This window comes from Corapipo altera, unplaced genomic scaffold (genome assembly GCF_003945725.1).
Source record: "Corapipo altera isolate COAL_440 unplaced genomic scaffold, ASM394572v1 56, whole genome shotgun sequence".
Taxonomy (NCBI): Eukaryota; Metazoa; Chordata; class Aves; order Passeriformes; family Pipridae; genus Corapipo; species Corapipo altera.
Genome location: NW_020884896.1, coordinates 11,794,370 through 11,822,239, shown reverse-complemented (window position 1 = coordinate 11,822,239; position 27,870 = coordinate 11,794,370). Strand labels below are relative to the sequence as shown.

Below are 27,870 nucleotides of genomic sequence, written 5' to 3'. Positions count from 1 at the left end.
TATTTTGGAAGGCACATACTATCCAGACTGGGTAAAGTGAAACACAAACACTTTGAAATAGATTCAGGCATGATATTAATCCCTCCTTACTGCGAAGCAGTTGCACACTTACAGAAATGTATCTAAAAATCAGCTCTGAGAAAAAAATAAATTCATATAATTGCAAGAAAAGCTGGATGTTTGTTGAAGCAGTAGCAAATGTTCCATACATTATAAGCAATCAAAATGACTGTTTGCATGATTTAATATAATTTTTAGAATACAGTATTAGCATTCAAATGTAAATAAACAGAATGTTAAGTAGAAAGGAGGAGCAGAATAATAGAGAGGAGCTATGTATGCCTTTTAGGCTTGGACTTTGAGTTACTTCCCTGCTCTTTGGAGGAAGGACAATTCATACTGGGTTTCCTTTATGCTTCCCCTGTTTCAGGTGACACATCTGGACTGAAGTTGTCTACCTAGTGCAACTAAAATTACTCCAAACTCTGAGAAAAGTTACGGATGATCTCCAGAGGAGTACGTGCATTTTTTGCTCAAAGCGCTCTTACTGTAAACCACCAAACATTTTCACACTCTCTTCATAGCAGAGTTCTTGTAACATTTTTGTTGTTTGTATCTAAATCCACTCCTTTCTTCCAGAGCTTTGAGGAAAGGGTGGTTTGTTTGTGTTTTAACAGCAGACAAAAAATGACATTACACTGCAAACACAGAGGAAATAGAAATGTAAAGAGTATTACCACTTTGGGCCAATATTCAACACCTGGTCTTTTGTTTTTGTTAAGAGACAAAAATGAATCATCTATTTTGGTGCAATCCTCTTTACTTACAAAGAACACATCCACCATTCTCATTTCTTTAACACCGTTAAAACAAATCCAAATGACTTTTTTATCTCAGAAATTCAAAAGAACTTATCTGACTCCTTCCCAGGGCCCCACTAAGGATTGCCTTCCTCATTGTCTGCAGCTTTTTGCTGACAGATAGTTAGCTAAAAATGCTCCTAATGTTTTTATTTTTACAACTAGTCTCATGGAAAACTCTCCAACCATGTAGCTCAAAGCATCCTCAGGCTCTGCCAAGTGGCCAGTTGCCTCAGGCAGTCTTTTTCATTTGGGTCAGTTCCCTCTTTCTCTTAAATAACCTTGTTTTTACCTTCCTTTTAGCTTTAAAACTTAACCCAGTACACTTGCCAGAGTTAAGCAGATAGCAGGAAATAATACAGTCCATTATAACATTAGTATTATCTACAGAAGTATTTTATATTAATATTTAGAAAGCTTAACTTTGATAATAAATTCTACTGAAGTGAATACCACTATTAATTTTAAAATACTGTTATCAGCAGTAATAACTACACCCAAGCTTCCTTCTACACATATCCCAGGAATCACATATAATGAAACTAATTTGTTTTGATTATTGCCTTTTAGGAATCTTCAGTCTAACTACACTATGCAAATGTAAGAAGGAATTTTGGTTATTATGTTAAGAAAAGTGAACAATTTTTTTCTTCTGGTCATAAGTAGATATAATTAAAGCACCTACTTAGTTTCCTTTCTCTAATTTATTTTTTTAATAAAGAGGAGTAGCTCATAATTTTTGTTTTAAAATCTATTGTCATCTGTTTTCTTCTTTACCTTCCAAATTTTCATGGAATGAAGAAAGAGATCTGTTAGCAAACTTTCATACCTTAGCTAACACATACCTTGTGTTGGCCAAAGCTGGGTGTTTTATATGCACACACACTGATTTCCAGTGTGCTTTACACGTACTTGTTTCAAAAAACATGTTTACATGTACTTAATTTAAGAAAAAAAAGGATTAGAAGTGCTAGAGGTAGGAACAAATTTTCATAGTTCAGGTGTACATCTTTGAATGTCTGATTTGGCTTTATTTGTTTCTCTTCCAAAACTGATCACCAGAAAAGCTAAAGTCAAAAGTCAACTCTCTACTTCCAACCAACACATTAATTTTCAGCATTAAAAAAAAAAAAAAATCCTGCTGATTATCCTGGTAAAGAATATTGTAGAACAATATCTAAGAAAATTATATACCTATATGAGTTCTAAAGAAGATCACCTTCAAGAGACAAGATTAAATATAGTATAATATAATCTTCTTCAATAATCCCTTGGGCAGGACGATTTTAAGGTGACTATTAAACTTGTGGAAGGGAAGGCCTGCAAAGGAAACGAGATTACAAATTCATCCCATGCTTCAAGATTTCCATTGTCTACCAGTAGGGTTTTCAAAGGAATCGTTTCACTTATTGTACAATTTGGCTTCTACTTTTTCTCCATCTCCCCATGATTTTCTTAGAATAGTTAGTTTCCTTCAGTCTACATACTACCTTAACACTATTCCAACAGATCTCTGCCCCCATAGGCCATGCAATCACCCAAAAGATGCAGGGCTTTAGAACAGGCTAAACTTGGTTTAACTACTCAGTCAGGTGAATTCATGTCGAATTCCTACTCAAGCTGCCAATTCATAAACAGAGTTGAAACAAGACAGCTAGGATTACTTCCTAGGATAAATGCCTCTCACAGGAGATACACAGGCATAAATAATGGTGATGGGCTCCTCAGTCTCATGCCCCTACTCTTATGATAATTGTTCATGTAAACCTCTATACACCATATGATGTTTTAAGATATTTGCTTTAGATCAGCTTTAACTCACCTCCCAAAATAAATTTTTCCAATATAATATTGAGTCTGTCACTGTCAGCATTTAATACTTCTCTTTACAATGAACAAGGATGATGTGAGCAGTACTAAAATAAGAATTAATCAGATCCTTTTTTTATAAGGTGACAGTATTATAAGTACAACTTTTATTTTACAAAATTAAAGCAAGGATTAACTCTCAGTATAGGTGATTTGACTCATTGGGTTATTTATATCGTTAACACAAGTATCAAAGTGAACACTGTGGGTGGGATAAGCTGTCATTTGGAAGCATGTTTTATACTGACTGCAGAGGGAGTCCTGAGACAATATCTAGTGTCAACTATCTAGGCATGTTGCTTGAAAGGTTCATTCAGAGAGGAGCTTAAATTTTAGGTTGGAGAAAATGCAGAAAACGTCAGCCTAAAATAAATGCCCTGGTTACCCTCAGTAAAACTAGATCTACAGTTGAAATATGCAGTCATAGCTCTATTGATTTCAGAAGAGCTTGAGCAATAGAACAAGTTGAGATTCTGGTCCTATGAATAGTTCCTTTGACTTCAGTAGGATTACTCACACAGCCTATGAGTAAGTACATACAGATGTTTAAGATATTTGCTAAGCAACAGACAAGAAGAAGATACCAAAAAAGAAAAATTATCTGTGAGGTTAACAACTTTTAAGCATAAAATGTATAATCCTACACACATGAATAAAATTACACATTGGGGTACTTTAATTACACATATTAATATTTCTTGGTTTCCTTGCATCTGCTATTGTTGGTTCCTTCCTCACACTAAAACATACAGATGAAACAAAGTATTCCTTTTGCTCCTTTTGTTGTTGTTCAAGAATACACCATATTCTGTGTGCATTAATATTGCTAAAGTAAATATGTTGCATTCCCTAAACAATATTGTATACACCAAAAGCCATTATTGTCTTTTCTAAAAGGAATACTTTAAAATATTGCCTTTCAAATAGAAAGCAAAAAAGCTGTAGCTGAAATTCACATATTGTCTACATTCATTAGTACTATCAACATAAGTGAACTTTCTTGTTCTATTAGGGTTACCATAGAAATGAGCTTAAAGCTATTACATGAACTGATACTGCTATTAAGAAGTAGTCTACTTCAGTTTCATTTGTGTATTTTTAAGAATCTTTCAATATTTAAGAGAATAAAACTACCTTGATATTAAAATTAAAGCTAGAAAAGATTTTTTTTTAAACAAACATAAGCCTAATTAATAAAATGAAGCAATAAATTGTGTGGCACCCACACACTGTATAAAGCAAGCATTTGCTATAATTCCATGTTTTTATGTTTGCATATGGTATTCTTTCAGACAGGCAAATGGTGCACAGCTGACTGTACAATGAAATGCTTTATATAAATATGAAAATTCCAATAAAGGAATGATATTAACCTTTAAAGTTAGGCAAGCACTTTACACACACAACACCATGCTTTCAAACATTTTTACCTAAATATGCAATCATGCATTACCTCCTCATCGCTGAAGAGACTTCTACCGCATTATATGAGGAAATACAAATTTAAGTAATCTTTTTGATATGTAATCTTTTTGTAGCGTGTAACTATAATAACGTGTAAAAAAGCTATTTTCAATGAAAAAAAAAGTAAAACTGTGTTTTAACTAACTGAACGATCCAATATACACAAATATATATTTCAGACCAGATATAAGAAAAGTATTTTTTACAATGTGGGTGGTGAATCACAGCAATAGGTTGTCCAGAGAGGTAGTGGATGCCCCATCCCTGGGAACATTCATGATCAGGTGAGATGGGGCTCTGAGCAACCTGGTCTAGTTGAAGTTGCTCATTGCAGGAGGATTGTACTAGATGGCCTTTAAAGATTCTTTCAACTGAAACAATTCCATGGTTCTAAGATTCTGTATAAGGACACCCAACACATTGGCACATGTACGTATTTTGAAAACATCTGTTTGAACGAAAAGCACAAAGGGTATCTGAGCGGCAACTGTTTGAAGGACAAATGCTTTGCAAAAATACCTGAACTAGAGGCAGTGTGGTTTATAATCCGTGAGTTTGTTAGTGGCCTCAGTATAATCCAGCAAAAAGAAAAGCTCAACACACTATCAAAAAAGAAATTATTTGGATGCAAATTTTATCTGCAGTGTGGTATCTTTCAATCAGAAGTTCGTGAGACAAAACCTTTGAGCCACTACAAATCTGGCAAGCAACCTATCAAGCTTTTCAGGAAAATGATCTAAGAACAGATTGCCTTGTACCTATTCTTAACAGAATATTGAATGAATACTTTAGGTATGAAACATGCAGGGAAAACAAATAATATTCTCTTCAATTTTCTGATTTGGCAAATCTGGGTGATATATCTTTTCTTGTATAAAGGAGGTAACCAGAGTCAGATTGAAGCTTCATGGATGAGCTCTTGGGTGAATTCAGGGTATAAAATGCAAGAGGTTTAACAAATCATTTGGGAGAAAATGACAGCTCTTGGTTTTTCATCCAGTGAACTAATAAGTCAAATTTTTCTGAGAAATGTACTACTAGAAAGATTTGTGAGTCTCTGAAGGAAAAAGAAGGGTGGGAGACTATAACCTAGAGAACATATCTGATCTTCTAACATAGTGTAGGACTCTACTGCAAAATGTTTTGCTATTCTTAAACTTTGCAGTACTTAGGAACTCCTTTAACTTCTTTGACAAACAGATATATCTTGCCCTTTTTCTACTCCTGCATGAATTTCCATGCTTATCTGTAAATTTTGTCCTGCTCTGTTATGAATGTTCCAAGTTTCTTCTGTTTTGTTTTTCGTTTGTTTGTTTGTTTTTCTCAAGAAAGATAGTGCCATAAGAATTATGCTTTGGAAATCATCATATTCTGTATTATTCCTTTCGAGGATCAAGCTCTCTCAATGAGCAATATTCCACTATCTTACTTCAGCCCTTCTTAAAAACCTTTTTTTAAAATTACACAGATCCATGGGAGGGAGGAGTGGGGGAAGGTGTCAAGGGATGGCAGGCAGGAGGTTGTTCATGTTCTCCTGCTCAAAGTTTCATTGATCTTTTTGGAGCTATAAAATAAAAGAATGATACTTTCCATTTTCCCTCAATGCAAAAGGTGAATAACTTTGATGGTATAAGGTAAGACAGAGTCTATCTGCTGTCTCTTGCCCTTTCAGAAGGCAGGAGACAAGAAGAGAAGCTCATCCAGGAGTTAAAGTATAAATATAGAGGTTCAAAAAGCCTTAGGTAAAGTATATCTTAAGAGACAGCAATGTAGGCAAAAAAAAATATTAGAACTAAAATTTTTTTATGAATAAAAAAAAAAAATTACCAAAACTCAAAGACTTGACTTAGGGGAAAATTATTTCAATTAAATAAATTTAAAGACCAATAGCTATGGAGAAAGGGGAGTTAAATTCAGTATTGATAAACATCAGTTAAAGTATTTTGGAAGAATCTATCTATAAATGTATTTTCATATACACATATATATATGCATATACATACATGTATATACATGTAACAGTTTCTTACATATATATATGATAGAGCCTAAATTAGAATTGCTCAGTAAGATTTGGGCAGTGCTTTGCAAATATTTGTTGAACAAACAATGAATGAGGAAAGAAACTGGAGAGAAAATTTCTAAATTACTGGGAAAATTGAGACATTCCCACTGCACAATGCAAACAACTTGCTCTTGCTTTGTATTGGATTGGCATCATGCTACATTCAATTTGGAATCAGTAATGTAGCCAAGCATTAGTCAGAGGGTAAAACAGTACAAGGTTCTGAATTTTCAGCAGCACATATGATTCTACAAATCTTCAAAAAATTATTGGCTTACCTCAACAGCCTGATAAAATTCATTACCAAAAGATCACAAGAACTGGATAGTAATGTTCCTCCTCCTTCAGGGGAAAACAGACTGGGAGGAACAATAAATGGATGCATAGCTATTAACAGCACGCTTTTTTATATTGGTTTGTGTTCTTGTTATATTTCACTTCTTACTGTAGTTTGTGTCCTTATTGAGGATAACATCTAAAGAGTCAAACATTCTTGTGTTTCATGAACGATGAAAAAGATGAAAAGTTCATCTGCCAGGTCGTGGGCTTTAAAAGTAGATACTTCAGAAATCTTTTCAACAGTAGGTTGCCTCTACTTTTATGTTATTCATACAATTTATCTGTATCACTTAATTGAAAACCTTATAAATATGGCTCCATATAAAAATAAGTTTTCTGAGCTACATTAAAGGAAACTATTATCAAAAACTTGTACTTGACATATATTGCAGTTGATGTGCAACACCAGAATGAAAAGAGAGAATTTCTTAAACATCTACAATTAATTCAGGATGCTACCACACTCTAGTTATGTGAGAAAACAATGTTTCTCTAGTTATATTCAAGGAAAGCATGAACTTCTGAGACTTTTAATCCCCTTGCCAAGTATGTCTTTCTGTTTTGCTCTTCCGACTAAGCTGATTTATGGTAATGTTGCATTTATCAACCAGCTTATATGAACTTTCATATAATCTTAGAAATGCTTTTTGGTGACATTAAGAGAATAAATCTTGGAAAACTTCAAGAAATTTTTATACAAGAATGTGTTCTTTATTACATGATGCCTAGAGACAGCATTAAAAAAATATTTCAGAAATATAGGTAAGCAACCATAGAAAACAGACTAGACCCCCTGGATCTGTAAATGGGTATGTTTGTGTTTCTCCTTAAATGCATCAATAAAATAACCTTATTAACATGAGAGATTAAATCAATTCCATCACAATACAATTTTTGCACAGAACTACTGTGTTAAGTATTGAGATGAATTTGAATGAAATATTAATAAATTGAACAGAATACTGTAGCTTAAAGAAACTTTTATCTGCATTTTGCAAGTAATAGATGAGCATTTGCCCTCAGAGGTTGAAAATGCTTAACAATATTCATATGAATTAAAAAAATACCTGAAGGAAATAAGTACTGATAATATACATTTTTCTTTGTAGCACCAGTTTAAGCTAACTCTTGGTGTTAGTACACTATAATTTCAGTGAAGGAAAATTATAAGTGCTAGTTACCTGGCACTTTTAAAGCATATACAAATTCACTGTAGATATACAGTAAAAAAAAAAAAAAGTTATTCAAACATTCATAGTGCCTGTATATTAAGAAGAAATATTAAGTAGACAAAAGATTGTCCTTTAAAAAAACTAAAAGAAAATCAAGATTATAGTTCATTAAGCAAGTGCTTTTTCCAAAAATCAAGATTAGAAGCTTCAAGGGCATGAAAAATCACTGTCTAAAATTTATAGATCTTATTTATGAGAACAAAATGGAATACATGCTATATACATGCAGCAGCATACATAACCAAAGTTTGATCTCATCTAAGTGTAATGATTTGTTAAAAAGATAAGAACAAATATTTGATCCACATTTTTGAACACAGCTGTAAGAATTTAGACAACAGAACAAGGTGATTCAATGCATTAGTGTTTATTGAAGGGTTTCAATTGTGTCATGGTTTTACTGATATTCATAGAGAGAGAATTTTTCTCAGAATTTAAAAAAATATTACAAGAAAAAAGAGATAATAAAAAAGAAGACAGTATAAGCTCTTTGCAAGAGTGTGTTCCTACTCTGTGTTCCAATGACTGTTGATAAAAACACAGCATAAGTCACAACATTAAATACATTACTGGAAGCCTGAAATGCTACACTATGATCCTCTGTTCATTCAGCTTGCCAATGTTTCTGCACTACTATTTTGAGACTATTGAGGGAGTTGTGATGCATTAAACATCAAAATCAATCAGTCAAAAAATGTGTTTCAGCATTGGTGCAGCCTCACCTTGAGTGCTGTATGCAGCCCAAAAATTTAAGAGGGATGTGAAGGTACTTGAGTGCATCCAGAGGAGGGCAACAAAGCTGGAGACAGGGCTGGGAAGAATGTCCTATGAGGAGCTGCTAAGAAACCTGGAGTTGTCTAGTTTGGAAAGAAGAAGCCTGAGGAGCAATCTCATTGCTCTCTACAGCTTCCTGATGAGGGGACAGGGAGAGGGAGCTGCTGATCTCTTCTCCCTGGGATCCAGAGACAGGATGGATGAGAATGCTTCAAAGGTGCATTTAACTGGACATTAAGACAGAGCAATGGTCAAACACTGGAACAGGCTTCTTAGAGAGGTAGTCAGTGCCCCAAGCCTGTCAGTGTTAAAGATATTGTTATTTGGACAATGCCCATGCTTTAATCTTTGGTCAGCTCTGAAGTGGTCAGGCTGGATTATCCTTGTAGTTCCCTTTCAACTGAAATATTCTATTCCATTCTAAATATGCCACCATAAAGAAAATTTAGCTTTCTGCAGCCTAGTGTTGCAATTTATCTAATTCTTGACAGATGAAAGAAACAAAGTTTTCTTCTTCAGTATAAAAAGTCAAGGGTATAAAAAGGATATTTAAATTGCATATACAGGAGAAAGTGGAGGTGTGATAGTTCATCAAATTTCTCAATTTATTCTGAAAGATAAAGCTACTACAATAAAGTTTTTGATACCTCTCTCCGTCGAGAAGCCCAACAGGTTTGTTTGATTTTCCAAACGACAGCAGCTACCAGCAGTAAGGATAAGAAACAACTGCAATTACAAAAGAAAAAAATAATTGTAACATAATGGTGTGAAAAAGCCTATGTTTTATGGTATCAAAGGTAACAAAAAGACATTTAAGCATGGGAAAAAAAAACCCAAAACAAATAAGGAGAGGAACACTAAACTACCAGGATGACAAACAAGTCAACCACCCATGTTCAAAGTCAAAAGCAAATGCACAACTCTAATGCTGTAGCTGTCTCCTGGAAATGTTATTAGTGTCTCCATCAGCAGGGTGTAAGCTCCATTACAATGAACACATACCCACAACAGTCTCAACAAACATGCAATGCAAGTTCCACATTTAGTAGATGGGAAAAGAGGATGAAGTATACTAAAAAATTATACCGAATTATATTTATCTCACTTTGTAAATTCTGAATAATTTCCTGAGATGCAGGAACAACAGCTATGCAGGGAATATAATTAGTTTGAGGAACTGGGTTTGCACATGAAAATAGGTCTGTTTTATCATATTGAGAATTTCTACAGCTAATTGCCCAGGGAAAACATCTCCAAGGACATCACCACATTACAGTCCCAAAGACACAACAGAAGAAGTTAAAAAAAAAAAATAAAAATTATTAAACACCTGCAATTCACAATCAGAGCATATGCCTTCCCTCTGGCTTCAATGTTTTTGTATTGTAACATTTAACCCATAAAGTATTTTGGTATAAAGATCATTGAATTCAATCTCTTTTAGTGAATTTCTGGATACTGACAAAAGGCTTCTAAAGCTGATACCGAATGTAAGCACTCAGATGATCTTTTAACTTTTTAGACAGCTTCTTTTATAAAATTATCTGGATTTAATAGTTGCGTGAATAACTTTCAGTCATGTTGGTACCTCTGCTGTACATGCTGGTTTCAATTAACACAACCCTTTAACTGTTGAATTATGCTAGGCATCCACAACTTTTTTGTTCTGCAAAAAGCTTCAAAATTTACTCTTTAATATGGGAAAGACCAAGATTTCCTGAAGTAGCACAGTTCAGAGGAGTACTGTGCATAAGTGCAAAATAACAGCAATGTCTCCCTCTCTCCAGTCCCCTTTGAAAACAAGTACGAGTTGACTGTGAATTTATATTTGGTGTCCAGAACAAAAAAACCTCCACTGACCACTAGAATAAATCTAGTTCTGTAGCAACATCTTTTAAGCTTTTTAAATCAAGTACTACTTACAAATATTATTTCCCAGAAGTGTTTTTAAAGAAAAGTTGTAGAAAGTTGTACTATATACTCTACTGTGTAGGTAGTAACTGCAACAGATGCTTAGGAGCAACATCAGTATACTGATATGATGCTACAAACTAGGATTCTGAGCATGAAGTAAGGGTAGGTCACTTTACCTTACTCTTTTCCTCCTCCACGACCCTTCCAAAACCCACTAACTAGGGAAACAACAGCGACTCTGAAATTATGAACTCAGTGCTCCTGCATTTTGGAAAAGGTTAATACATTCAAGACAGCTGGACAGGAGAAACAAAATGTTCCTTGCACTGTGTGACTGCTTTATTATGACTAGGAACTGGATCTCTACCCATAGAAAATTCTGCCCTACACATTTATTAATTTCTTGCAGTTCTCTTAAGTTAGTAGAAAAAAAATATTCATGGTTGTGGCTGAAAGAGTTCAGACAAATTGATTCTGGGCTTTATACATCAATGGATCGGGACCACACACTGAATTTTCTTGTAATCAGTCAAAACATCAATTAGTTTATATGCAACATCAAAATCAGCGATGAGTGTCTCAAAGACACAATCATAAAATACTATGAATCATTGGAAATTACAGCATTGATAATGTGGTTTTTGTATAATCTCTTCCCTGCAAGTAAATATTTTACTTTCTTCTAAGGGTTTTTGTTGTGGGTTTTTTTGGTTGTTTTTTTTTTTTTTAAATTAAATAGTCAGAAGGAAAAAAAAAATCAAAATTCATGTTAATGAAGAGAAAAAAGACATGGAAAATAGATTTTGTCAAACTAACCTGATTCCAGGCTGTGGTGAGATAATAGCTTTGGTTTATTCAGGGCAATAAAAATTAAAGCTGACTGCAAAGGATCTCACAATATCAAGTGACTTGGCAATAAAATAAAAGAATGAAATTCAGTGCCAATGAACTGAAGGCAATGTGCAAAAGAAAAAAAAATCAACAACTAGCTACAAATACACAATGATAGGTTCTAAATTAGCAATTACCACTCAAGAAAATGGTCTTGAAGTCATTGCAGATAGTTCTTTGAACATATCAACTGAATGTTTAGTGGCAGTCAAAACAGAAAATAGGATGTTAAAAGAGATTAGAAAAGGAATAAAGAACAAACCAGAAAGCCTTGTGATGCCAGTGCATAAATCTATAGTATGTCTGTATCTTGAAGCAACCATTGCCTCATCTCAAAAAAAACTAAGTTAACTTAAAAGGTATAAAGGAATACAGTCAACATGGCTGGGGAATGAGATGGTAGTAGAAATAAGTTCTTTTCAGCTTTAAAACAACAGGGAGTTGAAGTGAGCCATGCTGAAGGCATTAACATCACAAAAAATGTAATGGCAAGAGTAGTATAGATGGATGCTCTCCAATCCCCCAGTATATTTCTTAGCTCCTTCTTGTGACAGAGATAAAAATAAAATAAAGTGCAGTGCAAAATAAATGAATTAAAAATTGGTTAAAATAGGAATTTTTAGAAGAGGACCAACACCAGAAAAGGAAATTTCCAGATGCACTTGCAAGGTTCCCAGAGTATCAGATGCACTCAATTTGATAGGACAAATATATTAGAGCTGAGAGGTCTATACATGACCCAAAGACTGAAAAGAAAATGGCTAATAATGGTTAATGGCACAGAGGATAAAGAGATTGTACAATGCTCAATTTTTTACTTTTTTTTTTGATACACAATCACTGCTAAGTTATACTTAGGAGAACAAGGAATCCAGGCCTCATTTACATTCCAAATTATTTACTTTCCTCTTGGAATGAAGCAATTTCCAAAACAATTTAGAGACCAGTGTGAATGACCAACTCAGTATGAATTACTACTGGGATCTGAAACAAAAAGGGTTAAAACAACCTTTCTCAGGTGCACAGTAGTAAGCAGCACTTGGGAGATGAGTTTATCACTCTACAAGGTATTGTCACAACAGATACTATCAGATTTGTTCCTAAAGTTCTGGTATTTGCATTTTTTAAAGGAGATTGGAAAACATGGTGAGAATCAAGAGAAGAATCACAATAAATATTCAAAGGTTGGAGAAAATCTTTTACTAACAGTGACTTAAACCTAATCATTTCACTTTTCAAAAAGATCAAGTGGCAAATTGCCTACAGTGTGTATGAGTTTCCATGGGGAGAAAATACCAAGACTCCTTTATGCAGCACATAAATGTTTCTGTATCCTAAAATAATGTAAACATATACTGAAAAAAAAGAAGACTTTACTATGCTGCAATGACTAGATAATTTAAGATATAGAAAATGGATCAATGGTAAATAGAGAATAAAAAATTCAAATGGTCATAGATTTTGTCCACCATTTCTGACTCTCTAGTAGAGACTCTCAGTGATATCCAGAGATGTATAAATGCCTTTGCAATGCAGATGTTTTATGAAATGCTGACCCAGAGTACAGAGTGAATGACTTTCTGCATTTATCAATGTAAATCTTCCAGTAAGAGAGTTGTCATGCTAAGAAACACTTAAAATCACAGCAGCCCAAGCATTATCAGGATTTTGTAGTCTCTAGAACAAAGAAATGAACCCCCCAGAAGATAATGACATAGCCTTGCACAGTTCCCCCTTCAAACCATGTGCAAGAAAATAGAAGGAAACACTAAAAAAGCATGTTTGAAAATGAGAAACTTATAACAGGTGGCCTGTATTACAGGTTGAATGAAAGTTATCATCTTAGTATTAGTTTGGAGACAATAAGCAATTAGAGAACAGATGAACTGAAGAGGAAGATGCCTTGAACATGTTTTATGCCCAATACAGCAGAGGAAAGTGGCCAAGGAAGGGCTGCAAGAGTCCAACAGGGCCTAGCAGGGAGGTCTAGACTAGGCAGATGCTCTTTCCAGAATGGCTCTGGGTAGTACAAAATGAGAAGTGCTGATTTAATAGAACACAGAAAAGAAAACTGCAAAGAATAATTACTGTCTGCTAACTATTTTTCCAAGGTAGAGAGTAAGTTTTTAACTTACAGAGGTGACATTTAGGCATATTTAATGCTGTTCACAGAACTGGCTGAGGAGAGGACAGTGTTTTCCATAGCCGAGAAATGAGTTTCTGTCTGTGTGTTTAGGAGGTAAACTGAAAACTGTAAAGGAAATTAGAGGATATGTTGCTGCTTGGTATGTGCAAATCTAAATAAAATCTGTGGGTCTTTAAAGAAACTCAAATTACAAGAATAAATAGAGGGGAAAAGCTGTGAAATGTAATGGTCAGCATGTTTAGACTAGATGAATTAATGACGCATTTGTGCCTTAAGCTCTATGAATGCATTATAAATACACTATAGAATTCCATATTTTCATTATATATTAATGCCTATAAGTTACTTATTGTATGAAAATCGCAATTGTGTTGAAGTGAAATAATTTACACATTTTTGCAGTGATGTAAAAGGAGCTATTTTCTGAACTAAATATAAATATTTTAGGGACCAATATTGTAAACGGGAGGTAAACAGAACAAAACAAAATCTGCCATCCTTTGCTATTTCTTGTCTCATCCTCTTATTATTTAACATGCAAAGAGAAATTAAAATCTAAGGGAAAAAGTATGTAAACATTCATGTAAGAATGATTGTTGTTCCTATGATTTTACTTAAGCCACTCATTTGCATAATAGTTCAATATAAATTTCCACATTGAATGAAAGTAAACTCTTTTTCAAACTTTACTTTCAGTCTAGTATACTTTAAATGAAAATAAAAAAATATGAAAGACTCTACTTCAAGCACCCAGCATGTTTACTCATCTCATGACAGAGGACAAGACACAGCATCAGCACACAGCTGAGTGTGAAGTAGCATCCCTAAGCTATGCCCACCCTGGGAGCAGCATATTTGGGCCAGCAGTTTGTCAAGATTATTCTACCAGCTGTTCAACTGTCACCATGCTCAAATGTGTGACAGACACGTCCTTTTGTAGGGGAGTGCCTGCACTGCTGGTTTAGTGTGGATCTGGAGTGGACTTTTAAACAAACCCCGATTGCCCTGTCAGACTATCTTGGTGATGCAGACATGATGCAGAAGCTCAACTGGAAGATATGCAATGTGCACTCCAGACCCATGAGCTTTCAGTCCATGAAGCTAAACTAGAGGTAGTTCAATGCAAAACAACAACAAAAAAAAAGGTAAAAAATCCCCACATGATGCACTGTGTGGGTGTCAGGTCCTCAGCACCATTTTACTCAACAGGTGATCTTCTGTTTGTCCACGCTGCTCACTAACAGAAACATAAGCACTAAAAATTACTTTCACAAAAATTATTTAGGTGCATAACAGACTCATTTATTGCCCATATGTGTATATTTAGACATATTTTAAAAGCTCCATCAAGGCAACTATTGCTTCATTACTTGAATCTTGCTGTGCACACACAGTAGTTAAATATGCCTCTAGATCCACAAACCTCTTGCCCACTGACATCGCTTTATTTGACAAGAGCACAAAAATGTACAGTTCCTTAATCAGCAATCTAAACAGTGGCCCTACACTGTATTAATGTTTCTCCTTCAAAATATGGTATTTTTAAACATGAGCAACAATTAATTATATTCAATAAAACAAACATGATAAATCTTTTTAATGTAGACACATGCAAAGAAAAAAGTCTCATACCTACGTTAATGTTTTTAAATTAATACTGCAAAAGTTTTCTAACAGATCACATTAACTGTTTTTCTAAGAACTGCTTTCCTGACACATTATTTACTATCTTTTTATTGGCAAATAGAGAACATTTTAATTGATATGTTATAAAGCAAGCACAATGCTAAAAAAAAAATAATTGAACAATTATTTTTCTAACACTATGACTTTAAATAGCAATTATTGTCACAGCAATTGATTTTTCTCATTGTATTTGACAAGAACATTGTGTTTATGATTATGATGTGCTGGGTTCAGCCATCCTTGTGTTAACTACTATACACATGGCAAGCAGCTTCAAAGATTTCAACAGGATTATCTGAAGCACAAAGCACTGTAAACATAATATTAGGAGTCTGATACATATGACAGCAGTACAAATTTTTTAAAATTTTTTTTAATGATTAATTAAATTGCTCTAAATCACAAAGTTTTATAAACATCATTATAAGTAGGACTGTTTCAGTGATTAGCAATTCCAAACGATTCTGGGACTTAAGTGTTATAATTATAAATTGTGTAAAGACTTAGAGGAAAGCAGTCTTGGCTAGCAAAGAAGTAGGATGTGCATCTTCCAGTTCATGGTAATGCACTGAGTGGGGTCAGGGAAACCAATCTTGGCTGCAGAGCCAAGACATATCAGCCAGTAGTGCTGAATTCCCGGTCTAAGAGAGCTCTGGCTGGCTGGCACAGCCAGGGAAAGGCACAGCTGACTAAGCCAGCATTGCCATCGAGGTGATTCAGGAATTTCCTTCTCTTATTCTTGCTACTCAGGAGAAATACTACTGGTATCAACAGCTCCATGAACTGGTTCCCACACTCCATTTTCTGGAATGATCAGCTAACAGCCCCAATCTTTCCCTCTTCAGTTACAAATATTTCATTGCTGCACATCCTTAAATATGGCAGGGCTTTTTCCATCAGCCTGGATGTATGGTCTATTCTGAGATTTTTCCTGCCTCTGTTGTTTTAACAAAGCAACAGTTCTCGAGTTTCAACTTTTCCCCTGCAGTTTCTTTATGAGGTAAAAGAATCCAAGGGAAATTTAATTCAAATGTGAACCTTATAATCCAAAAGCCATACAAAGGGTTCAAGCACTCAGCTCTTGCTTTCCAAATTTCAAATTGAAAGAAGTGTCTGAATATGAAGTAAATTACCTACAATGGTATTTAAATCTTCAAGTATTACCAAAAATAATTTAAATGCAAATCTGTATTTATTTATTTGTGCCTCAAATGGAATTCACACCAGTTAAGCAACACCTTTCAAGTTCATTTGAAACTAATTACATGGATAATTCTTCTTATCCAGATGACTGATTAAAATGTTATTTTTGGATGCAGTCCTGAAAATCCATATATTCCTGTAAATAATTCTTGTATGAAGTATCTCATGAAAGTCACATAACTGCCTTTAAAATCCCCTTCTCACATGTCTGCAACTACCAACCTTATAAAAAACAGTTTAATAGTTAAAAAGAAAAATATATGGCCTTCTACTAATCTGGTCTTCCAAGCAGAACACTATGTTTGGTAAAAATGCAAGTAAAAGGATATCCATGTTAGATTTGTTTTACTGTGTCATAGTTGATTAACCAGGCATAGCTTCTGCACAAAGATACAGTTCATAAAATTACTGACCAAGGTTTTAAGTTAAAGATTTACAAACATTACAAGAGTGTAATGGAAATATCTTAGCTCATGGATTAAAACTCTCTATTAATATATGGAGAGTCAATATAGAGAGTCAAATGAAAACATTTTTCATTAATATATGCAAAACTGATCTGTTTGCCCTTTTCTGCAGTTCACAGAGCAAAGGAATTGCCATGAATATCTCTGCAGCTATAGAAAACACTAACATATAGTTATTCTTAGGTGAGAAAAGACTGTATTAGTTAAAAAAAAAAAAAAAGAAAATGCAAAAGAATAGGTTTTAATGATTTTAGATACCTGCTTTTCAAAACAGTGCTCTTCAAGGCCAGCCTAACACCTGTCAAGTATCATCACTACAGACAATTTGCTAAACCCCAAGGAAACATCAAACATTTGTGAAGATTTCCACCCAGAATCAGAACAGTTCCTTCAATTGAGGAGAACAGGAGGACACAACTAAAGAATTTCCTATTCCTGGTTTAGGAAAATACTGCATCTGTCTCTTAGAATCACACACAAACTGAATACTTCTGTCTGGAAACAGATGTAACTGGTACCTGTTCTCAGAATAAAATAAAAGGAAGAAGAAAGGCTGAGTTGGAGCCATGGACAGACTGCTTGGGCTGCTGAGTAAAAATTCAGTTCAGAAAGTAAGACAACACATTCTCTTTCCCCAGCAGATGAGATATTGATCATTGATGATCCCAAGCTTTATAAATAAAGTATTTTTCGAGACAATGGGTTAGGGGGAACCCTACTCTTGTGTAATAAACCCCTGATTTTCTGTGCATTAGAACCAGATGTTTTTGCGAAGGAAAGCAGTTTGGCAGACCAGCATAACAGATCTTTCTACAGAATTTCATCTTCCACACAGTAGATGGATATGAAGATGAAAATTTATTTCTATGTTGAAGGACTATTATTGACTATGGCAGGAAGACTGCACAGGAATTCCTCAGAAAGTAGCTCGTTCCCTGGTCTTATGAAGAAAATTACCTGGAAAACACAGGGCTGTTTTAATTTAGGTTAAAGAAATCTACTAAAATCTCAGACCATTGATCTTTACAGATATCACACAGCTGCATCATGATGCTGGCCACCGAATAGCACACTCAAACATTAGCAAAAATTCTTAAGGGATGTCTTTTAAAAGTGATAGATAGTGCCTAAATCTCAGAACTTACAATAATATTTTTTGAATCAGTAGTACTCTGGAGGGTGTGGAATTTTATATTCTCTAGCAGTATCTGACCCAAACAACATTTCTCATAGCGTATGACCTGTGTTACAGCTATATCTTAAAAAATATTAAAAGTAAAGCCCTTTTAAGAAATCATCTCATATATCTTCTCAAATACCAAATCAAACAATTTATTCCAACTTCACAAAGGTAGCACTAGCTTTTAGGTACTTCCTGAACAACTCTACCCTGGTTGTGACCATGAGATGATACCATCAACCTGTTGCAGCTGAATTTTGTTGCACAGTTTGTACTATTTTCGTTTTTGAGCAATTCTCATTAACCAACCATTAGGCCATCAAAAACTGCCCAGCCAAACAACAACCAAAAAGTAAGGAAGGACATGTGTGATCCAAGCTCAGTATTACTTCCACAAGGTAAGTCTGAATTATCCCAATTATACTATTTTCTAAAATATCCAAGAAGTTTGCATCACTGAAGCCTGGACCATTTATGTATGTACACTTCGACTCCACTCAAAAAAATTTCCAGTATACCTGTGTGAAATATGTGTGAGTATACATTTGATACATATAAAAATAAAATATAATAAAATAATGTATGTATTGTGGGAGAAGAACAGGACTTTTAGAATATGATCATTTTAGTACTTAAAAAAGTAGTAAAAAAAATAACAACAAAAATCAAAGACAAGTCTGTGAGCTGCCTCTACTCAAGTACTTCTACCAAAAACACCTGTATGCTGTGGGGCAGCACAGTACTCATGGTAGGCAATCATGGATTCACCCAAGCACCCACACTTAGCAGCACAATGCATTGCCTGTGTATACAATAAAGTGTAAACAAAGGTTTAGATCCCCAGGCTGAGGTTCTCCAGTTCTTTTGCATGTGAAGTGTAACTTGTTCGGGAAGTAATGAAGATGTATTATAGTAAAAGATGCTTGTTGCCTTTCAGTGCCCCAAGGGCTGTGGTAAATGTTTGTGATGGGAGCAGCCTTTCTGTTTTGAAACTGGTTTTGGCAGTGGAGATCTGTAACACTGCACAGGAAGCAGAATGATGGTCATGGGCAAAGGATAGTAATACCCCTGTGTCACAGAGCTTTCTAACTGGTTTCCACAGGACCACTGCTGCTGATATAGCCCAGGACTTTTGGACTGCTATACAACAGTTAAAAGAAATATATGAAAGGGAAATGAGCCTTAAAAACCAAGACGCTTCCAAAAGCATGCTCTAAGTCTCTAGAGCAGCACTTTATAATGGCTATTAGAAACATAACAGAAATAATTTTGTTGAGGAATACGAGCAAATTAAGTAAAATGATAAACTAAAACATCAATAATGGTATTAATAAAGCTTCCCAATTTAAGCTCTGAATGCATAACAGAAAACAGAGAGACTGAAGCATCAATGATGTTAACTGCACTTTATATAAATTATGTTTTAAAGTATGCAGTGGCAATGAAATATCAATATAATACATATTGGCTTATTACTAAGAACAGCTACTATGTTCATGTAAAATAATTTATTAATATATATTGAATCCAGAAAAGCAACTTAATCCTTCCACTCCTGAGTCATAAACTCCTATAATAGCTTCAAATCATCTCTGACAACTGTCTGGGTAAAACCTGAGTTTATTGGTCTTTCCTGTGCAATGAAACATCCTCTGGAAAGTAAGGAAGAAAGAAATGTTTGAATGGGGAACTTGTAATTTACAGGCAAAAATTACTATGAAAAAAGTATTGATCTTTTTCCATTAAGTACATGTACCAAAATCTTATAGAGAATGGAGGGGGATATTAAATAACCTTATTAAAGAAAATAATTGTTAAAAAGTAACTATAGAAATGCACACATACATATTTTATATTTCTATTTTCCTACATACATAATTCATATATATATACATAAAACTGTGTTTTTAAATATATCACAAGCCATACCAAAAGCTATTAAAATATGAATGAATGTTCAGTTATACAAACAGCCTGTATACAACTAAAAAGGGAAAATGGATACAGTATACATCAAGATGCTATCCAGAAGACCAATATTCCCATTTATTTCTGCCAATACAATATCAGACTAAAGTGAACCATGTAAAAGGACTCTGAAATATATTAGGCAATAAAGCTCTAGATGTGAACTTTAACTCTCAGTAGTTCTTCCTTTCACCTCTTTGAAGAAGCAAATAAAAAAGATTTACAATCAAAGGGGTTTAATCTCACGTAAACTGAAATTAATCTCCAAAGAATAAATAGAACATCACATTCATAAAGTGTGATTATGTTACTTTTACTCATGGAAAAGACTTTAATATTTCATACAATTTTATGGGTTTGCCCTTCATGGGTGAAATACCCTATATTTCTGTCAACAAGTGATGTTGTACGTAAAAAAAACCAACCCAGATCTAAAAAGAAAATAAAAATAATTTATGACCATTGAATCTGTGGGCATATCATGAAATATAGAATTCAATATTTTCTGCAGTAGGTTTCTAGAACCATTGGAAATTGAACATATTGTTTCTATTTCAAAATGGTTGTGCTTTCACTTCTGCATTTTTGCAACAGTTTTGCTGATTTCTACTAATTCAGAATTAATACTTAATGGGGGAAAAATTACTCTTTTATTCTAATTACTCTCAATTAGTGAATTTGAGGCAGAAGAACTGTCACCAGTGCCAAATTTCAGCAGCTTTCCGAACCAAAAGATTCACATTATCTCAGGGGTTTTTTTTATCTTTTCCCCTCATTCTTATCTTTCACTGCACTCTCTATTGAAGCTGTTTTTCTTTGATAATAAATCACAGAAACATAAAATGCATTTAGAAAGTCACACACCATGTCAGCATTGTTTAGCATAATAGACTCAAATATAATCAATAGATTTACACAGTGCTAAAGAACTTTTCCCTTCATTATGTGACATTTTCAATACTTTTTCCAAAGAGGTTAATATAGTTGAAGGGGTAGGTGTAAAAAAAGTCATAACATTCCTTATTAAAGCTCTATTAACATGGAATTTTTCTGAAGAAAAGATGGAGAATTTTTAGATGTCCAGGCCAAAGAAGATTCATTCAAGAACACAAAAAAATTCTGTAATCGTACTGGATAAAGAGTACAAAACCCAATTCTCCTCAACCTGATATTTAGAATTTCAATTGAAAAAACTCAAAATATATTAAAAAAGAAATATAATTTAGAAACTTTCACACATTTTCCTAAAATATCACAAAAAATCACAGAAAACTTAGAGAACCAACTATGACATAGAATACAATTGGGCCACATACGCAGATTAAATTCAGATTAAAAACTTAAATAGATTAACTAATTGCTTTTTACCGTGTTATTCTTAGTGTAGCTTTTGGAGTCCACTGCAGAATTTCCATAATTTTGCTTCTTATTGACAAGACATAACATCCCCACCTTGAATCCCAAGAGATAAATCAAAAAAATCCACAAAACCTTCCACACAAAGTGTTTCATTTGGTACCACGAAAATTTACTGGAATGTTTTTTATTAGTATCCCAGTAAATAAAGTTTATTAGATAAATTCCTTTGAATTCAGATGTCTCTTCTCAAAATTAATAATTAGATGTAATATTTTAGCACCTATAAAAATCACAGCATAACACAGAGTCTAGCACTCTCTTTTCTCTCTTTCTGTGATATATTACAAGTGAACACAGGGACTCTGAATACTTCTCTACTGCCATAAACAGATTGCTCATTTTTTCAATGTCACTCACATCACAACATACCACACCGACCAAGTCTGCAGAGACAGGTTGGCACCGTGCTTGACAAAGCTGCTTGTCACTTGCTGTAATGGTCAATGACATTATTGCCTGAAGGAAAACACTAATATTTTGTACTACCTTTATTTTTGGTTATTATTTTCCTTCATCAGCTTTCACCTCACTTCACTGTATACTTACATCTGGAAACAAACTTCTGAAGTTAACTGGTACATGTCATAAGAAAACTGAATTCCTTCTCTTTCGAATTAAAATGACAAAAGCAAAATTTCAAGCCCATTTATCACAGATGAAAACCTGTTCTAGTTCTTTTGTTTAAAGCATGGTAGACTGGAGTTTCATAAAAAAAAGTGACCAGGATTAAGGAGTCTAGAAGAAAAATAGCTGCAAGCACCAATGTTCTTTTAGTGTAAGAAAACAATTGACTAATCGGATTTAAGAAAATACAGTACAAAATGTAGGAAACCAAAACAAACACAGCATGAATTATCTATGATGCTTCTTAGGATAAAAAATATAATGCAGCTGTAAAAAGACATATCCTTGTAAGGAGCTGCCTCAGAGTAAGAGAGCCCACAAAGCACTGAGTCTTAAAAAAAAAATACATGTTTTCTTCAGGGTCTTGAGAAGTGTGTTTCAGGCGCCACCTTCAGAGACCTCTGTGGTGAATACTACCACAGAAGTGGCAGCTTTGGTTCCAATGAGATTTTATAAAAGAAGAAGTAGTGACAAGATGGTTTTTGGAGTGCTAGGCTACAGCATCACACATGATGAAGAGTGCAATCTAAGATTTTCTCTTTTTTCTCTCTCTAAAAAAGACTAGGAGGAAAAAAAATCTTTCAAATCCTTATACTGTTATACAAGTCTTCACCCTACAACTACCCTCTGCACTTAAGCAATTCCAGAATTTATTTCTAGTTATTACGAACTGAGGAGAGATTGGGATTGAGCACTTCAGGAGGCAAAACAAGCAGCTCTCACTTACTGTATTTGATACATAAAGGAAGTGAATATTCAAAAATTTCAATGGACCTACTTGAAAGAAGGAAAAAGCCACACCTCTTTTACATCAAGCAAGTACATAGGCCACCTTCAGATATCTGAGCAACTGTTTCGTATTTTGAGGAAGTGTCTGTTGAAATCAAAATATGGCAAGCTCTAGTACACTCACATGCACTCCAAATGACTCAAAGGAAAAACAGAGAAAGAAGAAAAAGAACAAAATAATGGAATACAGGTCTGTTTACTTGTGGATTAAATGACTCATCCGTTGTTTTGAAGAGCAACTGATCCAATGGTACTGGGGAATCTCCTTTGCCTGCAGGCCAATAACAGTGGCTGCCTTCTCAGAAAATATGAATTTATCAAAAAAGTCTACAGTAATAACAAAGATTCTGTGTGATTTAGAGAGTGGAAGACATAAAGGTACATTCAAAATTTCAAACCAAACATTTAAAAAAAGGAAACCCAACCCAAGATTGTCCACCACAGTATAGATGTGCTTGTCCCAGTGGAAGTCAAAAAACTATTTGCTTCTAAGTGAGGTGAAAACTGTTTAACGCATCACTGAGTAAAAATCAATTTTATTCTAGCCCCAAATGTAAAATCCATTTTGCTAAGATGACTTGATTTTCATGTTACCATAAAATATTCTAATTTAGATTTATAAGGCTTCTACATTTTCCAAGGACACAGTCATGGTGGATGAGATCTGATCCTGACATACTGTTTTGTCTTATGGAGATCAATATGTGAGCTCATGAAGACAAGCATGCCAAAATCTAGCACTAATTTATCATCCTTCATTTTAACAAAAACAAAACGTGAAGCTAGGCATACAGAGCAAAGAATGCTGGTAGGGAGAAGGAATTCTCCCATTGTAAATTTACACCCAGGACAGCAGACTCAAGCTCTGCAGCTCTCAGGAGCTCTGACACAACGCCCTGAAATGCAGCCACCAGTCCCACTGCAGGAAGCACAACTGAAGGGACTGTTCAGAGATTTTGGCACACAGTCGTACATATGGGGTTAATAAACCTGGTTCTTCAGTATCTGCTGAAATTCCTATTGTAGCTCATGCTAGTCCTTACCTTAATGCCCATCTCCTCCTGCAATAAACACTAGCTATATTTTGAATATTGTTTTCTCTAACTTATACTGCTCACAGAAAGATTTATCAGAAAGAATGTACTCCTGATCCTAAATGACCATAATTTTTTATGGAATTTCTAAAAGCACACAGAAAACAAACTATCAAACTATCCATATTATTTAAGGGTGCTCTACTTATTAAAAATTAAAAATTCTTTAATCCATAATAGTAAGGAGACGTGTTATAAAAGTGACTAAAGTATAGTACTACATTCAGATAGAAAATCCACTGTTGCCAGTTTCACCCAAAGTGCCAGAGACAACGGAAGGAATAGTTCTGGGAGCATAAGGATATGTGCTTAGAGAAAGTGCTGATTGGTTAGTAGTTGGTACAACGTATTTGAAACAGGCTTTAAAAAGTAGTTATGACAGTAGCAGATGCATATCATTTCCTATCACAAGTATATTAACAGCTAACCTTTGTCATCTGCACTGATTTCATGCTTGCCTGGTTTCTGATTATGAGCTAAAAACACATTTCTTACCAAAACTCCTGCTTAAGATTATTAATACAAATAATTTTCCAAGAAATGCGTGAGTATTATTATAAATTCTGTTATACTGTTAAAATTTTATTTAAAAGCATGTTAAGAAATCAAGTGTTTATTGGCTCTCAATTCTGGATTTACTCAAATCATATATAAAAAAAAATAACAATTATTGAACAGTCAATTTTTATGCATGATAAAACATGATCTAAAGAAAAAAAAAAATAATGTTCTCAGAAAATAAAGCTACTTCTTATACAATTATGCAATGCCAAAAAATGTTCTGGCACCTACCATATAAAAACCATATATTCATGCAAGACTTGAAAACACTAAAAATGTTTTTATCACTTACAGTTTAAGGAAAAATGCTCCAAACTTTAGCATATTAAGTGTTTTACTGGTCAGGGTAATACAGCAACAGACTTTCTTTAACTGTGGGTACTGTATTTCTTCAGTGTAAGAAGAATAATCATTCACATTTGCTGCCTGTGAAACTTCCTAATGAGATCTGTGCTTCTTCAAAGCAAGTGGAAAAAAAAGTCAGACATTTGTGTGACAGCTAAAAGTCTTCAAGGCACTGAGTGAAGCAACACAGATGCCAAACTTTCTATAAGACAGTTTGTAACCTGTTCCTACTCTTATATAACTGATTGCATTTTTACTCTAGAGAAAAGGTCATTGAACCAGTAGATACAATGAAACCTTCCAGGAGAAAGATAATGAAATTAAATAAGGTAGGGTTTTTAACTATTCATATCATGGTCTGGAGAACTACAGCTCCAAAAATATTATGCTTCTTTTTTCAAAATAACTTTTATTTCTATAACTTTTTTGTTCTAGGATATAGAATATCAGTATCTTGGTAGACCAAGCATTAATTGCTGAACTAATCATAGAGTTTTTGCTGTTATGTATAGTAGTTCTTACAGAACAATAGTTTTAAAAGAGTTCATCTTGATACATCAGGACAGTTCTAAAAATGCTTGTTATTTTGATGTCTCTGATTCAAGCAGTAAAATGTTCATTTCTTCTTTTAGTTTGGAACACACAACCTATTTTAACAGTTTTAAACTATACTTTTGAATGGTTATTGAAAAGCTGTTCCTGTCAAATTAACCTATTTGCTGCTTTGGTTAGGTAGCCAGTGTGAATAGCGTTATGTCACATCCTCAGAAACATGAGAAATACGATATTAGAAGGGAGAAATGCAAATGTACATTTATCAAAGCATGTTGAAATAGGTTTTGTAGTCAACCACATTCAAATTATCTTTAAACACAATTATTTTCTCAATCAATAATCCTAGTAAATATGACCTGTATAATATATGTTACCAGTATAATTTGCCACAGTCATAATACACCACATTCCTACTCAGTAAACAAAGGAAAAGAAATTTCCACAAAGGAAGAAAACTAAAAACACACAAAAGAAGAAAGAAAGAAACAAACTCTTATTAAAATAATTCTTTTAGACTACAAATCTTTGAAACAAAATTTTCAGATAAGGACTCAAACACTATCAACCAATATGGAAATGTAGTGGGTTGACCCTGGCCAGATACCAGGTACCCACTAAAGCCGCTGTCTCACTCTCCCTCTGCAACTGGACAGAGGAGAGAAAAAAAACAGCCAAGGATTCATGAGTAGAGATAAGAGCTGGGAGAGGTCAGTGACTGATTACTTTCATAGGCAAAACAAGACTCAAAGTGGGGATAGTACTTATATTTATTACTATCAGAATAAGAGCCAAAGAGTGAGAAATAAAACAGTCTTAAAAACACCTTCCTCCCCACCCCTCCTTCCTTCCATGTTCTCCCTCCTCCCCCCCAGTGGTGCAGGGGGACAGGGAGTGGGGGTTATGGTCAGTTGTTGTTTCTGCAGCTGCTCAGGGAGAGGAGATGGAGTCCTTCTCCTGCTCCCATGGGGTCCTTGCAAAATTCGCTCTTCATTGTCCTGTGACTTTACTTCCTGCAACGTACAACTCAAAACACAGATCACCTTTCCCCCAAGGTAAAATCTCCTTGAGGCACACACTGGGTCTCCCCATCTTCCCTCATTACCCACCAGGTACACCCTGGTCCCTGAGCAAGGACAATCCCACGGGTTTGTCCTTTGGGTACAGCTTTGTCCACTAGTGTGAAAAAAATATAAATCAGTTACTGCTATGATTTGCAGTTATAAATATTCTTCAGGTTGTTCAGAATGGTGATCCTGTAGAAATAACATCCAATTTAATGGCTACTGAAAGTTTTAACGGTGTCTAGACTGGAAACTTTTCATTCTAGTTTTCTGTAAAGGACACACTAAGTACTTTCCCAACATTTATTTACAACACATTGCAATTAATAGTCCAGTGACAATAGTTGCTTCTTTGGATCATCTACATGGACTGACTGCCTGCTAGCTCTGCTGTCAGTGAGGATCCCATGCTCACAGTTGTTATGCATTGGGACTGTCACTGGGATATTACCCATGATTCGTTTGGTTCTGTGATAAGAGAATCAATGCACTTTAACACCTGTGAAAACCCCATGTCCATGGGCATAACCCTGAAAGAAAGATACACGGAAGGTACTGGCTCATGTCTTGGAAAGAGCCAGTTAGCCAAGCAACAAGCCTGAGCTAATCTTGGGAATGCAATGCAATTAATAACTTTTTCATGCAGTCATTTAATTCAGAACCAACTCATGTTCTCCTCTTCCTTCTCTTCCCCTCTCGGGTCCTGCTTTGCAAATTGTGCTATTCTTTTTGCCTCTATGTTTTTCTTAGAAACACAGTATGAGAGCTCCAGTTCCTAGACATCCTACCTATCACTACAGACACCTTCATACCAATTCAAATGTAGAAGGGTACCATACAGCCTTACATCGATATTTTTAAATATTTTTCTTTTCTCAAACACTCTATTTCTCATTAGAACCATGAAACCTTAGCCTGATTTTTATGTTTTTGGAGGGTGCCCTGTCATTAAGGTTTGTACCTTGCTTGGATCACTGCAATGCTCTACTCATAACATTTCCTGATTCCTTTACATATTTCTGCAACTAGGTTCCAAAGGTGGACTATTAAGGTTATGGTGCAAGGCCCTATTGAACTGAGTGCCAGCTGCAAGCCTTGGTTAGGTAATCAGACTGAGGCTGAGCCAAAGGCAGTGGTAGGGTAGCTGACAACTATCCTACAGTCTTTCTCTCTCTAAGGGGGATTACATTTACCTTGGTTTCCAATTAGCTTACTAGTCAGACAGACAGATCTCTTCTTTCATCAGGACCACGATGAGTTTGCATTTACACAGAACAAGCCGCATGAGACAGACAATCACACCAGGAGAGGTAATGCACTGTATCCATAGAGATGGCTTCACCATCAAAGGGCCTATAGTTTAC

General features: G+C 34.7%; 1 protein-coding gene across 7 annotated transcripts in view; it reads right to left on the bottom strand.

The window, feature by feature from the left end:
• Positions 1–27,870, bottom strand: part of ATRNL1 (attractin like 1) — a 529,120-nt gene that overhangs the window by 205,005 nt on the left and 296,245 nt on the right. For all 7 annotated transcript variants that reach the window (XM_027647923.1, XM_027647924.1, XM_027647920.1 and 4 more), the window contains one exon: positions 9,251–9,329. In XM_027647923.1, the coding sequence (XP_027503724.1) occupies positions 9,251–9,329 (79 nt within the window). The remainder of the gene's footprint in view (positions 1–9,250; positions 9,330–27,870) is intronic.